The 17,302-nt window shown below is 33.3% G+C and overlaps 3 protein-coding genes across 5 annotated transcripts; all 3 read right to left on the bottom strand.

The window, feature by feature from the left end:
* Positions 1 to 4: 4 nt before the first annotated feature.
* Positions 5 to 1,349, bottom strand: LOC109581236 (cTAGE family member 5-like). Of its 2 annotated transcripts, XM_019995182.1 has the most exons (10): positions 1,237 to 1,349; positions 1,143 to 1,184; positions 1,038 to 1,079; positions 944 to 985; positions 712 to 901; positions 624 to 666; positions 490 to 572; positions 376 to 435; positions 175 to 323; positions 5 to 131 (listed from the first exon to the last, which is right to left on the bottom strand). In XM_019995182.1, the coding sequence occupies exons 1-9, from the start codon at positions 1,308 to 1,310 to the stop codon at positions 177 to 179; spliced, it is 723 nt and encodes a 240-aa protein (XP_019850741.1). In that variant the 5' UTR covers positions 1,311 to 1,349; the 3' UTR covers positions 5 to 131; positions 175 to 176. The 2 variants fall into 2 exon arrangements, with proteins under 2 accessions (XP_019850741.1, XP_019850740.1); XM_019995181.1 differs by having other exon boundaries at positions 490 to 666.
* A 586-nt stretch (positions 1,350 to 1,935) lies between these two features.
* On the bottom strand, positions 1,936 to 4,375 carry LOC105312364 (uncharacterized). Of its 2 annotated transcripts, XM_019995180.1 has the most exons (6): positions 3,995 to 4,375; positions 3,829 to 3,879; positions 3,589 to 3,777; positions 3,291 to 3,542; positions 2,987 to 3,242; positions 1,936 to 2,059 (listed from the first exon to the last, which is right to left on the bottom strand). In XM_019995180.1, exons 2-6 carry the CDS (start codon positions 3,859 to 3,861, stop codon positions 1,953 to 1,955), a joined length of 837 nt encoding a protein of 278 aa, XP_019850739.1. In that variant the 5' UTR covers positions 3,862 to 3,879; positions 3,995 to 4,375; the 3' UTR covers positions 1,936 to 1,952. The 2 variants fall into 2 exon arrangements, with proteins under 2 accessions (XP_019850739.1, XP_011403252.1); XM_011404950.2 differs by lacking the exon at positions 3,995 to 4,375 and having other exon boundaries at positions 3,829 to 3,982.
* Positions 4,376 to 4,678: 303 nt separating this feature from the next.
* LOC100631819 (alanine--tRNA ligase-like) lies at positions 4,679 to 8,016 on the bottom strand. Its single transcript, XM_003385707.3, has 8 exons — positions 7,805 to 8,016; positions 6,502 to 6,560; positions 6,371 to 6,441; positions 5,294 to 5,429; positions 5,216 to 5,246; positions 5,070 to 5,149; positions 4,871 to 5,011; positions 4,679 to 4,820 (listed from the first exon to the last, which is right to left on the bottom strand). The coding sequence occupies exons 1-8, from the start codon at positions 7,980 to 7,982 to the stop codon at positions 4,782 to 4,784; spliced, it is 735 nt and encodes a 244-aa protein (XP_003385755.1). The 5' UTR covers positions 7,983 to 8,016; the 3' UTR covers positions 4,679 to 4,781.
* Between the last annotated feature and the right edge of the window lie 9,286 nt (positions 8,017 to 17,302).

Here is a 17,302-nt window from a genome sequence, read left to right as displayed (position 1 = left end):
ATAATAACAACAACAACAACAACAACAAGAATTGATAATATAATGAATAGACTAATAAAGAAACAAATAAAGTCAAGTAGATCTAGCAACATTATTCTTGAAAAAAATATAGAAAATCACTTATAAACAACCTAAAAACATTAAATCTAAATCTATTGTAAAAATCTACATTACCTTTATGGTTGATCATCACTTTTCTTTCCATCCTTAATAAATGTAGTGTAATCTTTTGGATCAATTTGTGTGACAATAGCTACTATTAGATCAATATAAGTATCTGCATCGTCATCATCAATGCTGAGTAAAGCACATGTGGAACGTAACTAAATATAGTTATAAATTATGACTAGACCTATATCTACTTATCAAACAAACATTTTTCTTTATTTTTGACATGTTCATTTTATTCTGCTCCTTGCTCTCATCATTATCTCCCTGTATAGGCAAATTATTATCATGATTGAAGTTTTATATATTAAAATAAAATACTTGGTGCTTTTGTTCAATTTCTTCCTTGCACAATTCATTGACAAAGATATGAAATGCTCTAAAAAGATCAGCTATTTTATCATCTACTGATCCAGTAGACCTAAAAACAGTTAGTTCAAATTTCAGCTTTTCACTTATTTTTTTGATGATGGCATCTTTACAATGTTCAAAGCTTGTCTATAAACTCAGGTCTACACCAAAATCATAATCAAACTAACTAACCTCTACAATATCAGATGTCATATGCCATACTTCATACTTCTCTTTAGACTGTGCACTAAGTTGCCTGGGTAGATTACGTAATGTTGTTTTAAAAAAATTGTCAAAGGAGAGTATGACATCTTGGTGAGTAATATCTCCAGGAGCAATATGTCCATACATTTTATGAGCATCACGAGCTGAACTAGTTTTTCTAATTTTTTTAATGCTGTCAGTCTATCACAATTAATCATACTTTTCAAGTTCTCTTTCTTGTGACACAAGATCTTCATTTTTACTACAAAATAATCAGACTAGATAGACTATATAAAATATTCAGATCCATGCACCTCTTTAACTCTTTTAACTCTTCTTCCAAGGTCTTTATATCACTGTAGTAGAGAAGCACAGGGATGTACTGAATTTCATACAAAGCAGATTTCTTTTAAAAATACCTATCTAATTTAGCATTCTCTCTCTTTAATTTCTCACATAGCCTAAAAAGCATGAGTGTAATTTTAGTAACTGCTAGTTAGATTTCCCTCTTACTTCTCATTGCTGACAGTTTCATTGGCAAGACGTAATAACTGTTTTTCAGCTCCATCAATACAGTCATGCTCCATTTCAATTTAAAGTTAGAACATGGTGTAGCCTCAATTATCAGATATTCATAGACTGTTTGTACAGCAGTTCCAAGAATCAAGCATTGCAATGAAATTCATAGTTTGGATTGTTCACATCAGAGATAGAATAATTCCAAGAAATGGTGAACTCTTTGAAAGAGTCAACTATCCCAGCAAGTCTGCACAGGAGCATTACTGCATTTTAAGATATAAGCCTACACTATAATAGCAGCCTACTTTCTTATATTGATAAAATGGAAGGTATTTAGATCCACCTAGTTATAAATGTATTTGACAGGGAATATCGTGCAGTGGGTAATTATAGAGGAAAGAAATATTGGCAAATTACTAAAATTTTGGTGATTGGTAGGTTCATTTGTGATCTTATGCCATTGAATTGAGCATGCACATAATGGTACAAAATGGCAGGTTTTAATTTGGTCAAAACACCAAACTAGCCCAAATTCATTCATCCCCTCCAAAATTACCTGCTAAAGACATGGCAATAATGTCAAAAATTAGTGTTAACAACTCTATAATAATTTTTTATAAAAATGAACAGTTTACTAAAATGCAAATATGACCAAAAGTTTAAATATTACAGAAAATACCAATACTTTAATAATTTTTAATTGTGTCAGATCAGTCGTATCTATTGCAACTATTAGGCAATGATTCACCATTCCGCCTCCTAACTTCACAAGCCAGTCTCACTAGCGCTATCTTGCAATGACAGCTACCTGTACAGTCTAAAAAAATTATATTAATGATAAACAATAAAGTACTATTGTACATTGTCTCTGGCCAGATTTTTTAGTAACTTCAAAATTTTTTAAAAATTAAATTTTTAATGGCATCAGCTCAAACTAAATATACAACATCAGAACATGTACATGTGTATTTATCAGAAAATATTATAAAATGGAGAATCATTTTGACAGTACATCATACATGCATGCATGGTCTCGAGCCTGTTTTTGAGTAACTTTTAAAATCCATAAAAATTCCAGTTTTTAATCAGAACCAGCTCAAACAAGATATACAACATTAGAACATGCATACGTATTAGAAAAAATAATAACCTCTCCTAGCCATTTTTGATAAAATTTGGCTCAAGACCCATATGCGTATCAAAAAATGGAGAATTTTCTCCTCTAGCCATTTTTGACAAAACACCACGGACAGGCTTTTCAACTAATCTCTACTGAGCAAGCTAAACAGGACACCTCATGAGCTGGCAAGAAGAACTATGCAAAATTTTGTAGGAAACTCTGAGCTTCAGTAAATGTTTAAAATAGAGTAAGTACGAGGCTCANAATAGTAAATAAATTGTAACAGTATCAAACCATATTATAGCTTTCTTATATGTACATTAGATAGTTTGAAGAATTCACTTTATAAAGTCACTAAGGTAACATAAAGAGTACTCTTGGTAACATGTAACATTTAAGGTTACTTTAATCTTATTCTGTTCTAAGAATAAAAATATGCTTACAAGATCAAAGTAGGCCATAAATTTGCTAGCAGCAACATGTTGTCTCGTGCAATCTAAATATAGACTAAGATCAAAGGCTGCATTTAATTTACCAGGAAATTACTCTAACTATATTATGGCTGCATAATTTAATTATCAATAACCTAATGACATGCATTGCCTTAAACAAAAGTGTGTATACCTCCATCACTACTGTTCAATGAAAACAGGTATGTCCCAGGAATATCACTGTTAAGCATTTGAGTAGGAGCATCATAAACATCTGACTCAAATGGAAATTGCACGATATTTGATGTTTCGGATGCTCCAAACAGAAATGTTCTAACTCCTGTAGTCATTGACCCTTCTCTGTCCATGTGATCATTTACATCCACAAACTTAGCGATCCCATAAGAATTGAACCCATTAGTCACTAAAAGAAACTGAAAATTGCTACCCTATAAAATATACATATCACATTTAAGGAATTTAAAATATTTACTGACAGGATAAGATGGTCCTTTTTTGTAATCTATCCAGGTTTGTATTAGCAGTTGTGTTGGAGGAGAAGAGCTACAGAATGTGTGGGGAAAAGCTTTGTTAATCTCATTTTGCGCCCGTCGTAGTAGCAAAGAATCATTTGTAAGTCTGTATGTTGTTATTGACAAGTTATCATCTCCCTGACCTCTCCTATTGAGAAGGTTGAACTCAATGTAATGACTCCCGGATTCAAAACGTATAAAACCATCAAAGTATACCTAATAATAAATACGAATATATGACAGTGCTTTGTGTGTCACTCACATGAATATTTGAGACGTTAAGTTGGTGAGTTTTGAAGACTGCAAAATTTTCAATTGGTTGCTCTAATGGTACAGACATATCAGTAGCTGGTGTCACTGTCACTGCCGTATCTCCATTCTCTTCACCATATGGGTAAAAATCATTTAATGTTAAACTGTCGACAGTCCATACCAGAACTATAGTTATTACCTAATGGACATTATAAAGTACATAGCTAAGGCTATAATATCTTTAGCTTACTAGTATCACACTTGAGCAAAGTTGACTTGCCATAATATCCAATTATTCTTGCTATTTGGAAAACAGAATAGAAAGTTTACTAGAAACATAGATATTATAGACTACGTAATGGATTTCTACGTAGTCTCTAATATCTATGCTAGAAAGCTGAAGGAGAGTCACTCACCAAATAGTAGATCTTGCTTTATATATAATCATGATCATTTCTAGGTATGAACTATGGGAGTGGTCCATGACAGGATGAATGTTTTTACTTCTATATTTAGATCTATTGCTAATAATTATATTTCCAGGGGCTTTATCTAGCTTTAATACAATTAAGGCTTCTCACAGCATTTTGCTAACTCAGATCTACATTAGATTGGATGTTTTATGAATTGTTTAATTTGCTCAAAAATAGTATTCTGTTTAGTTCCCTTAGCCTGCTTTGTGGGAAAAACTCATTACCGATACCTGTACATTACTACAGATAATTATAGCCGTGGAGCCAAAGGTCAAAGCCAATAGCTGTAAATCATGTATAAAAATGTATGTGTTATGACTATGTGACAACATCAAAACAATGTACCAGTATGTACATTATTTGGAAATTGGAACCCATAGGGAGTTAATTAGTTATGCATAGGTCAGTTTAATGAGAAATACCAAAAGTAGATAAGAATGTAATATTTATTGGATTGTAGCTACTAGGGTTTATGTGGGTATGCAGTGAAAGTATGGGCTTTAGCCTGTAGGACGCTCTCTAAAATCAAGTACTCTTAAAAATTACAATAATTGTATGAGAATTAATTCTAAAAATAAGCGATCAGTAATTTGCAGTCTCGTCCCTGAAGCTAATACTGTATGACAATTAATATCAACAAAGCAGCATTTATTAATTTGGCATAATGTACACAGCTCTAATAAAAATTATAAAAATAAATAATCTTGTACAATTACTTTGTTTCAGTTATTTACAGTACAGTGTAAGACACTCTCACATTTTTCTTGCTCTGAATATGAATAATAACAATAATAACATACAAATATCATTTCTAGCTACCTTTTTAATTTTTGAGACTTTAAGACCTTTTATTTCTGCAGTATTCTTAACATGAGTTCCACCACACATACAGGATACTCCACCAACATTAACTTCTCTTTCATTTCTTTCATTCACTGATACCACAACTCCAATAGATTCCTGGAGTTCATAAAATCAATAAATTATTTATCATTAAAACACAGGCAAGTATAAATACTTTGATGAGTCTTTCTGATTCTATATTCAAAAGATTAATGACTTCTTCTCTTTTTTCAGCTGGAATATCACCAATATATTCTACAAATAACCATTTATATTATTGTAATGATTAGTTGCTTTTAAAGTTAATGTTTAATAACTAACCAACATAAGGTCCATCAGGGAAATGATAGCCCTAAGTAGGATAACAATGCTAACATTAGCTGACATTCAGCAACATACTTTTGATGGGACTAGATTGGTTATTCCCAGGTTAATGAAAGCTGAGTCAAGTAGATGGCCTGCACTATGTATTCTAGCATTAGTACATCTCCTTCCTGAATTAATTTCAACTGTCACCTCTTGACCAACAATTAACCTTTTAAAGATCCACCATAAATATACAGTATAGCTGGTAATTTGGAAGGGGGTAAATTTTTGGCAAATTGTTATTGTGGCCATGTACCAATGCATAAAGAATCAAAATGGTAGGTTTAAAATTTGGTGAATGGCTGTTAAAGCATCAAATTTGTCAACCCCCCCCCCTCCTCAAAATTACTGGCTTTACCATAACAGTAATGATTACAAAGCCTGAAATTACATGTACATTCAAACAATGTTCAGCTATTGTGCCTGAATATTGCTTAATTTGATCTGCTATTTTTATCAGACAGAGTTTCTCAAAGGATTTTGGTATAGTGCTCATGCAGCTTCTTGCCAGTAGATTATTAAATTACTCAAATTTTGACAAAAGTCACAAGTAGAGAATTCTCAATTTTTCTAATTTTTTTGATACATTATACATGTTCTTATGCTGTATAGAAAATAAAAACTGACTTGGATCAAGTTTGTATTTTTATGAATTTATGAAGTTGCTCAAAAATTGGGCCAACGACCAAAGGCTACAGCCTTTAGTCTTTGGCTCAATTTTGTCAAAAATGGCTAGTAGAAAATTGTCAATTTTTATAATTTTTTTCTAATACGCATACACATTCTTATGTTGTGTATCAAGATTGAGCTGATTCTGATCAAATTTGGATTTTTTTATGAATTTTTAAAGTTGCTTTAAAAGTCACGTACAATTATTAATGGCAGCTCATGAAGCTCATGCTGTTTAGCTCATTTAGTATGCTTTGTGGGAAACCCTGTGGTAGACATAACTAATTAATTGTTATGTTGAATTGCTTAATTAATGCTGTTCAGAAAAAATGATAGAACAACACAGAATTTGGTCAGAAAATTGAGCAAAATGGTTTGAAAATGTCTGATGTCCGACTGTTATGTCAGGCTCTGGATTAAGTATACAAGCATGCCAATTACCTTTCATCTGTCGTAAATGTTCCAATATGTTCAATATAATTTGTATCCCTTGGCTTCTGAACATGTGATACCTACACGTACACATACATGGACATACATAAATCATTAGTATAATATTGATTCAGCATTACCTCAAACTTAATATTTCCATCAGGACTGGATATTGTGCCAATATCGGTTGATTGACCACCTACATGTACATGTAGTATGTATTAACTTTAGTATTATGCAAGTAATCAGGCCTGGGGTCAATTATAAAACCTCCATTATAACGGCACATTCAATTACTATGATAGAGAATTTTCTCCTAGCCATTTGTGCGAAAAAAATTTGGCCCGAGATTGGAACATGGTCACAGGCCAAATTTTTGAGCAACTTTAAAAATTTATTAAAAAATCAAATTTGATCAAAATCAGTTCAAACCATTTACACAATATTAGAACATGCATGTGCATCAAAAAATGGAGTTCAATTTTGATAAATTTTATTACATTTTGTTCAGTCTTAGGCCTCAAACGCAGCCTCTAATTACAATTACAATTGCCAGATCTAATGTATATTCAAAATTAAATTACAGTGCCTTTTCATATCAAAATTATACAAAAAGATGCGTCTTCTAACCCTTCAATTACAGCAGTAAATCTATATACAGTAGCATTTAATTACAATGCTTAATAAACTTTAAAACCTATTATACTAAGTAGTAATATTTTAAGTAAAATCAAATGTACTCCAAATTTAGCCTAGTAAAAGTGAGTTTACGATAGGCTTGATGTTACATTCATGCTAGAATAAGATTTAGTATTATTCTAGTGGAAAGCATGTGTCAAAAGGTCAACTTTTGATTAAAAATTGATGGTACACTTGCCTAACAACATATTATGAAGTTATGAACCCACCTTAAATTTCAAAAATATCCACCAGGTCCCCATTAAGTAGATTAATGATATTCATTGGGATACCGTAAAAACAAAAGCTGGCCGCCATTGTGGGGGCATAAATTATACAGTAACTAATGGTCCAAGAGGCTAAAATCTACCTAATCTGCTTTCCCACATTACTTAGAGGCTGTGAATTGTTGCTGTGGTACAGACATGGAAAATCTTTTCTCTCTGGATGCAGCTCTTTTGCTTTGCTGAATAAATAATGAAATAACACTTTTCCCCCCGTTAAAAACAGTACAAAGTATACCTCTATCCCTACGACCCAAACAAAATTTTCATTTACGGTATCAAATGAATATCATTAATATCCTGCATCTCATTTATATACACAGATTTGGTGGATAACAGTTGTAAGTTGATCATTAACTCCAAAGTTAACAAATACTCTGCTCCCATATGAGCAAATAGTTCTGCTATGCACATGCATACGCAGGGTACTAAATTTAGGCACATTTGGTGACATGATCATGAGTTTAAAACTATGTCTCACCTCCTTGAGGATGCATTACAGTCTGGTCTAACACCACTATACTCCTTTCTTCGCCATTAAATTGAGTCTCATATATCCCTAGCACATTTCCCCGGCAGGAAAACTGGTAAGTATCATCATAATACAAATGAATGGTGGAGAAAGACTTTATAGGGACCTCGCCACTCACAGCAGCCATGTTTAGTGAATAAACGGGTGTGGTCACATGGCACACGTGCCTACACGTGTTCGAGACATACGATTGATATGAGGAAGAAAACTGAAAATAAAACCAAGACTAAAAGACTTGGTAAGCTCTGGTTTCAGGGTTGAAATTTTACTTATTTGTTGTATAGGTATTTCATGTAAAAGGACTCATACACAGTCATAGGGTAAATTTTTGATGTGATATAATTATTAATTAACTGTTGTTGTATAGTCCATGAAATATATTACCGTAGGGCGCCTTTTTTTCAAGGGCTATAGGTTTCATGGATTTTAATTTTGCAGATTTAATTTTTGCGAATTTATGCTGTCTGCCATCTTGTACTGTATTAATTTGATTTTCGCGGAAGTAATTTTCACAGCCCTCGAAAAAAGTCACCCTATGGTAGTTAAAATGCATGAATGTCACACTATTTACAATATGTGTTGATCTATTTAATTTGTGGAGAGTGGTATGCAACCATCAATTATTGGCCTGTTTAGAGCAAAAATAGCAATGTGATGGCCCAGGTCAGGGCTGCTGAGAGCCTTGGTGGGGCCTGGGTATGAAATTTGTGGTGTGCAAAGTGTGCCAAAAATCTTTTCTCCTTTAATTATATTGATAGTGGGTGTAGTCCAAATTAATTAATTTTTACCTTTGTGCAGCACAACATGTACATGTGTATTTTTTGTCTATTGAATGTGAAATAGCTAGGAAGTTTGTTTCATTAAGTTTTAAAGAATTTTATTAGGGCCCTTAAAAATTGTGGGGCCTAGGGCATTTGCCCCTTTTGCCACCTTTTCACAGTTTTCAGTGGCCCTGGCACAGGTCAGTATTTTCAGAAATTGGCATATTTAAAAAAATGCTCATAACTCAAAAAATTAGCTGGTCAGGTTCAGCTCAAGCTTATTCTACATAGCATTAAGATACCAGAAAAAGGTTTTTGGAAAAAGCCATAAACCTAATTTTAAACAAATACTTGAGGGAATATCATTTGCTTTTATTTTTCTGGCCTCACTGGAATTCACCATAGCTCAGTCACTAGTACACAGTAGAGGAGTGATGGTTGGAATATGGTATGCTTCATGGGGTGTGGGCTATTTTTTCAGTAGTGCTGTACGCTTTTTATATCATTGCCAGAATGAAATTTAACTTCTCCTATTATTTGACAACTGTTATTGTTATTTTTGTTGCAATGGCTAGACGCTACAAGCATTGTGTGAGAGAGAATGAAGTTGATATTGTTTTGATAGTTGATGGTTGTTATCAGAAATACATTGAACAAGATGAAAAGACTCAGTTCTAATGAAAAAGTGTGTAGTTTTATAAAACTTTCTTGTCTTTAATATCCCCTTGATTCTTCATGTCTCTTTCAGTATGAACTGATAAATTATTACAACAACAAATAGCTCTCAACACTTTAAAAGTCATAATCAAATAGGAAAACTAAGAGAGCCAGGAGCGAGAGAGATAGATTCGAACAAAAGAAGGGAGAAAGAGCAAAAGATTAAAAGAAAAAATATATATACATGTATATACAGTACATAATGTGGTCAGTTTAGAATGTCCTGGAAGATACATGTGCATGTTACATAACAAAAGATATTTAATAGTTTAATAAGGTGTGTGTGTAACAGTAATAATGAGCACTAAATGGTACATCTCCCACATCTCTCTTTCTCTTTCTTCCTGTTGTAGTTATGTAGTGTTGTATCTTTTATATTTCAGTTCTTAGTGTATATACTATAAATTGCAACTTGAGCTTTCTATTTGCCTATGAAACTAAAAGTTCCTAAATGTTTTCTTTTGGGATGAGCAACTTGCTATCAACATTTGGAACAAGAGATTATGATGAAAATTTATAAGTAGCCTCTATTCTATTATAATGATCATGAAATAAGTAGCTGTATAATAAACTATTTTATTTGCCTTGCCACATTGGCAGTGTTCTAGATGTCCTATGCTAGCAGGTGGTATATAGGATGCATGTACATGTAGGTATGATAATATTATTTTAAATGATGTCATGTGTATTGATTCACGAAGTATAAACTTTCAATATTTTAATTTGCTGTTGCATAAAATGAGAGTGATATTGAGTATAACGTAGAGTCTATAAAGATTATTTTATAGATGATGTCTAAGAGAATGCAGGCAATTATTATTACTTCTTATTCAGCTGTGTTGATTCTCTGCTGGGATTACCTATTAAACTTTGAACTGGATCTCAATATGTATTATGTAAAATCTGTTCTGAAAAGTGAATATATTTTATATGGGCATGCTATTGCATTCTTCCTTTTTCTACCCTTTCCATTTTTTGGATTATTAGCTGATTTATGGATGGGAAGATATAAAACTATATTGATTGGTATGATATTGTGTTTCATTTCATGGATAGTGTTTGGGATAAGTTTCATTGTGCAAAGCTGTGATTATTCTAAGGAATTATTAAGGACCATTTATGGCATAGGATCTTTTATTCAATTTGCTGGTGCAGCTTGCTTTAATGCTAATGTTATTCAATATACCATTGATCAACTAGTGGGAGCTTCAGCTTATGAACTGAATACTGTGATATACTTGCACTGCATTGTATTACCGGCATCAACAATGGTTTTTGGTTTAATCAGTTGTTTAAATCCTGGTACATATTTTGAGTTAATCTTATTCATAGTGTCAGGAGTAGCTGTATCTATTGTATTGGTATCTCACTGATGCTTTAAACATAAACTGGAGAACATATCACTGATACAGAATCCCATCAAACTGATAGTTAGAGTATTGTGTTATGCCAGGAAGCACAAGTATCCTGAGAATCGTAGTGCTCTGACCTACTGGGAGGAAGAGGCTCCTTCAAGACTAGACTTGGGTAAAGAGAAATATGGTGGACCATTCACAGTGGAACAGGTAGAAGATGTGAAGACAGTATTTTGAATGCTACCACTATTCATTGTAAGTGTTGGAAATGCTATTAGCCAAGATTTTAATGGTTTTTTTAACAGTAATACTATATCAATGGCTTGCTTTCAGTCAAACAACTTTATTAATGGTACATGTTCTTTTTTACTTTTTTTATTCTATCTTTTTTTCATCAAACTTTTTTTCTTAAAGTGGCTTCCCAGTATGCTATTTTGTATGACAATTGGCCTATTTCTTTCATTGTTAGCTGTCTCTTTTAAAATACTATCATTGGTTGATACCTGGTATGATTTTATTTCTGAGATTCTTTCAGGTGTATCATATTTCTTAATCAATCCAGCTTTACTTGAGTTTACTATAGCTCAATCGCCAATGCATAGCAGAGGAATGATGGTTGGTGTATGGTATAGTTCATGGGCAATAGGTTATATATTTAGTAGTTGCATAAGATATCCTTTTAAATGTCAAAATCACTACCTCTGCTCTGATTTCTATTATTATCTTACTCAAGCTGTCCTACTTTTTGTTATTTTGATAGTGTTTCTGTTTCTTGCTAAACACTATAAGTATCGCATTAGAGATAATGAAGTCAATATTTATTAGATAGTTGATGGAACATATCAGAATTACTTAAATCAAGAGAGAGAGTATAACCAAGGATGCAGTGTGACTACAGATCATAATTGACAATTTGATGTAATGGCACATTGTTGTGCCATACTTAAACTTTCATTATTATTCTTTATATTTACTAAATGTAGTATCAGCACATCACCTATATAAAATTGAAACTTTGTATGACAACAATATAGACCTATTTTATTAATTAAAAGATGATATCAATAATTAGCACAATACCTTCTGTATGAATTATTGTCAATACTAAGAACTCTACAGCAACATAATGATCATTAGCTGACTGAAGTGAAATGTGGATGAGGCATTAACTTGGGCCTCATCTCACCATCATTTTCTATTTTGTGTGTCCACCACAGCAAATAAAGCACAGGCATGTGCTCCTAACTCCTAGAGAGGGTGAGATAATTACATTAGGAGATCTTTTTGTAGCAATAGAATAGAGTGTTTGACACAGGGAATAATACTGTAGCTACTAGGCCATGTGAAATATGAGCTGGTAGTTGTCATTCCGTGATTCAGTGCATTTTTGCAATACGTTTGATCTCAAGTGATATTACTTGTGTACACTGACTTATACAATGGATAGTATGCTATGATTGTCGTTATAATAACTTTTCACTTTCACAATGATAGTCAGTTGGTTTTCTCATGGCTGCAATAGGTATAAGGTGGCTTAGGAAGTGGTGGTCATTGTTCATCATTTCTTCTTCTTCAGCTGTCTTGGTACTTGTTTGGGACTATGTAATGTATCTTCATGATTATTCTATCAGAAAGTTTACCCTTGAGAGCTTAGATGGGCCTTTCCTTTATGGAATGGCTGCATTAATATGCATTGGATTTATCTCTTTTCCTTTATTTGGGCTCTTGGCTGATGTATGGATTGGAAGGCATAATGCAATACTTATTGGTATAGTGCTGTGTTTTTTATCATGGATTGTGACTGGCCTAGGATACATATCTTACTTCTACTATATCTCTGAAGTGTTTCTTATGTCAATATTTATTGTTATGGTTTTGTTTGAAGCATCTGGTTTTGCGATTTTCAAAGCAAATATTGTTCAATACAATATAGATCAGCTAATAGGAGCTCCTGCTGATGAGCTACACTCTGTCATATACTGGCATTGTGGATCAGTGCCACTGGTAGGAGCACTATCATCGCTAATGAAGTACATGATAAGTAAGGAATACTTTGAATTAGTGACATTCATAGTGTCAGGAGTAGCTGTATCTATTGTATTGATATCTCACTCATTCTTTAAACATAAACTGGATAATGTATCTCTTATCAAGAATCCCATCAAACTGATTGTTAGAGTATTGTGTTATGCCAGGAAGCACAAGTATCCTGAGAATCGTAGTGCTCTGACCTACTGGGAGGAAGAGGCTCCTTCAAGACTGGACCTGGGTAAGGAGAAATATGGTGGGCCATTCACAGAAGAAGAAGTTGAAGATGTGAGAACAACCTTTCGTGTGCTACCATTCTTTGTTGCTACTATTGCTTATGCTTTTAACTATCATCATGGCTGGAAACCTCCTTCTCACTCATCATTGGTGTCTTATTTCGCATTAACTGATCTTGGAAGCATGTCTTGTGCATTTTTTCTAATTTTAATGTACCTGCTATTGTTCAGAGCTTGTTTCTACAAGCACATTCCCAGCATGCTGTCTAGAATGAGCATTGGGCTGTTGTTTATGCTAACTGTTTCCATCTCAAGAATGTTCATTATAAAGTTTACTGTTGAACCATCACATGTTTATTCAATTTTGCTGTTACCACAAATACTTGAGGGAATATCATTTGCTTTTATTGTCCCGGCCTCACTGGAATTCACCATAGCTCAGTCACCAGTACACAGTAGAGGAGTGATGGTTGGAATATGGTATGCTTCATGGGGTGTGGGCTATTTTTTCAGTAGTGCTGTACGCTTTTTATTTCATTGCCAGAATGAAAGCCTTATGTGCTCTAAATTCTACTATCATCTGACTACTGTTATCATTGTTTTTATAATTTTGGTGGTTTTTGTTGTAATGGCTAGACATTATAAGCATCGTGTGAGAGAGAATGAAGTTAATATTGTTCTAATAGTTGATCGTCATTATCAAAAATACATGGAGCAAGAAGAAAAGGCTCGGCACTAACTGTGTGCAATTGATATTTTAAGTACAAATTATCCTTAATTGACTCTTCCCATCCTTTCCTCTTTTTTTGTTATGTATAGTGCATGTGTTGTGATTATATACCTTTAGTTTATGTTTCAATAAATAGGTTACAATTAGTTGTTATTTTATTGGTATTGATTAATGCTATAAACTGAAACTTCGGCTTATTATGGATCTATTGGCCTATGAAACTAAAAGTACATGATTGTTTTCTTTTGGGATCAGTAACTACTTTCAATATTTGTGACAATTAATTTCTATAATAATGACTGTAAGATAAGTCCCATGTAGCATAGTTTTTTGTAAGTCAAATCTATTGGTCTGAGTTGCAATAGTGCAAGGCACACTGGTTTTGCTATGCTAGTACATGTACATTGTAGGTAGTATATAGCATGCTTGTAGGTGCAATAATATTATTATTAATAATGCTACCAGTATTGTGCGTTAAAAGTAAACTTTCAATGTTCTTGTTATATAAAATGATGTACACTTGAACTGTTTAACATTGAAACTAAAGAGTATTGTATAAGTGATGTCTAAGAAACTTCAGGCAATTCTTATTACCTCTTATTCTGCTGTATTGATTCTCTGCTGGGATTATCTATTAAATTTGGAACTGACTCTCAATATGTATTATGTAAAGTCTTATCTAAAAAGTGAATACATTTTATATGGTCATGCTATTGAATTTTTGTTTTTTCTACCTTTTCCCTTTTTTGGATTATTAGCTGATTTATGTATTGGAAGACATAAAACTATACTGATTAGTATGGTATTGTGTTTCATTTCTTGGATAGTGTTTGGGATTAGTCTTATTGTGCAAAGCTATGATTTTTACATGGAAATTGTATTGACAATTTTTTTCTTGCGATGTGTTATCCAAGCAGCTGGTGCAGCTTTTTTTAATGCTAATGTTATTCAATATACAATTGATCAACTTGTAGGAGCTTCAGCTTATGAACTGAATACTGTGATATACTTGCACTGCATCATATTGCCAGTATCAACAATGCTTTTTGGTCTAATCAGTTGCTTAAATCCTTATACCTACTTTGAATTAATCTTATTTATATTGTCAGGAGTAGCTGTATCTATTGTATTGGTATCTCACTCTCTCTTTAAACATAAATTGGAGAATGTATCTCTTATCAAGAATCCTATAAAACTGATAGTTAGAGTATTGTGTTATGCCAGGAAGCACAAGTATCCTGAGAATCGTAGTGCTCTGACCTACTGGGAGGAAGAGGCTCCTTCAAGACTGGACCTGGGTAAAGAGAAATATGGCGGACCATTCACAGAAGAAGAAGTGGAAGATGTCAAAACTGTATTTCGAATGCTACCACTGTTTATTGTAAGTGTTGGAAATGCTATTAGCCAAGATTTCAATGGTTTTTTTAGTAGTAGTACTTTATCAATGGTTTGCTTGCAGTCAAACAACTTCATTAATGCTGCATGTTCTTTTTTATTGTTCCTGCTGTACTTTTCTTTCATCAAAGTTTTTTTCATAAAGTGGCTTCCTAGTATGCTGTTTTGTATGACAATTGGCCTGTTTCTTTCATTGTTAGCTGTCTCTTTTAAAATACTATCATTGGTTCAAACCTGGTATGATTTTATTTCTGAGATTCTTTCAGGTGTATCATATTTCTTAATCAATCCAGCTTTACTCGAGTTTACTATAGCTCAATCGCCAATGCATAGCAGAGGAATGATGGTTGGTGTGTGGTATAGTTCATGGGCAATAGGCTATGTATTTATTAGTTGCATAAGATATCCTTTTAAATGTCAGAATCAATATGTCTGCTCTGATTTTTATTATTATCTTACTCAAGCTGTCCTACTTTTTATTCTTCTGATAGTGTTTCTGTTTCTTGCTAAACACTATAAGTATCGCATTAGAGATAATGAAGTCAATATTTATCAGATAGTTGATGGAACATATCAGAATTACTTAAATCAGGAGAAAGAGTATAACCAAGGATGCAGCGTGACTACAGATCATAATTGACAATTTGATGTAATGGCAACATTATCGTGCCACACTTATGGGTGTTTTGTAACTTTCATTATTATTCTTCATAGTTACTAAATTTAGTATCAGCACCTCACTTATATACAAAAGTGTAAATTTATGTAACAACTATTTTATTAGATAAAAGATAACATTAATACTAATACCTTAGTTACATATGAAGTATGGCCAATACTACTACATAATGGCCATTAGCTCATTGCTAGGGAAATTTAATGGAGGCATTAACTTAGGCCACTTAGTTAGCCTCTTAGACAGTATTATTGTTAGTAGACCAAGTCTCAAAAGTATTTTAGCATCAAATAACAATTGTGAAAATGTTATTCATTCATGTAATAGTATTTATAGCTGAACTTGATAGTATGTTATTTTCAATGAATATTAAAGTGTTGTTCATCAGCACTTTTGAGAAGATGAAGATATCAGTTCTTCTACTTGTTCTGGCTTATGCTGTTGCAGGTTCCTCCTCTAACAGAGAGTCTGTTAACTTTGACCATGCATGGAGATTCAAGCTAGGCTATGAAAATGAACCAGTCATACAATGTTCTAATAGCAATTTCCCACATGACCTTAGTGGTCTTCAGTGTCAAGGTTTGACTCATAAAGTCAATATCAGCAATGCTGATGATTGTCGTGATACATGTTGTGCAGACGTAATGTGTGCAATATGGCAATACTCTAATGTTGGTTGCTGGACTGGTCAGAGTGACAACTGCTACAATAAGACTAAGGTATGGGTTGGAGGAAGAAGGGATGTTCCGGCCAAACAGCCAATACCTTCTGTAGCTAAGAGAGAGTACAATGATAGTAGCTGGGAAATAGTTGATGTACCTCATGATGGACTCATTATTGGAGAGTATACTGAAACTGGCCCAGCCAAACAAGCTTTTTTACCTAAATATAAAACTTTCTACCGTAAGCACTTTTCAATCCCTAGTGATTGGAAGGGCATGTCTATATGGGTCTACTTTGAAGGTGTTTTTAGAGCTACTACTGTTTATCTTAATGGAGAAATGTTATTGTATCATGATTCTGGGTACACAAGCTTTGGGGTTCGTCTTGATAATGCCTCAAGTATTTATTATGGCAATGGAGAAGAGAATGACAATGTACTTGCTGTCTTGAGCTCTTCTAAAGGAGGCACAGGGTGGTGGTATGAAGGTGGGGGAATTTATCGACATACATACCTTATAAAAACCTCTCATGTTCATTTTACTCTCAATGGTGTATATGGTGCTTCTGTTCCTTATGGATCAGTTAATTCTCATGATGAAAATGATCGATCTAAAGGTCTTTACTCAGATAATGCAAAAGTTCAAGTTACAGTGGAAGTATCAAATGAAGGCAATGATTTATATAAAGTTTATCTCTACAGTAGCTTGTATGATGAATCTGGCAATGAAGTTGGCTCCAGTAGTACCCCATACAGCACAATCGAAGCAATGGGAACCATAAAAATGTCAACCTCGATTAGTATCTCACAGGCAGAACTATGGAGCATGGCACGTCCCTACATGTACAAATTATCATGTGTGATATTTGATGGTACTGATGGATATAC

This window comes from Amphimedon queenslandica, unplaced genomic scaffold, assembly GCF_000090795.2.
Source record: "Amphimedon queenslandica unplaced genomic scaffold, v1.1 AMPQUscaffold_13452, whole genome shotgun sequence".
NCBI classification, from domain to species: Eukaryota; Metazoa; Porifera; class Demospongiae; order Haplosclerida; family Niphatidae; genus Amphimedon; species Amphimedon queenslandica.
The sequence above is the reverse complement of the archived record's forward strand: the minus strand, read 5'-3'. Positions and strand labels throughout refer to the sequence as shown.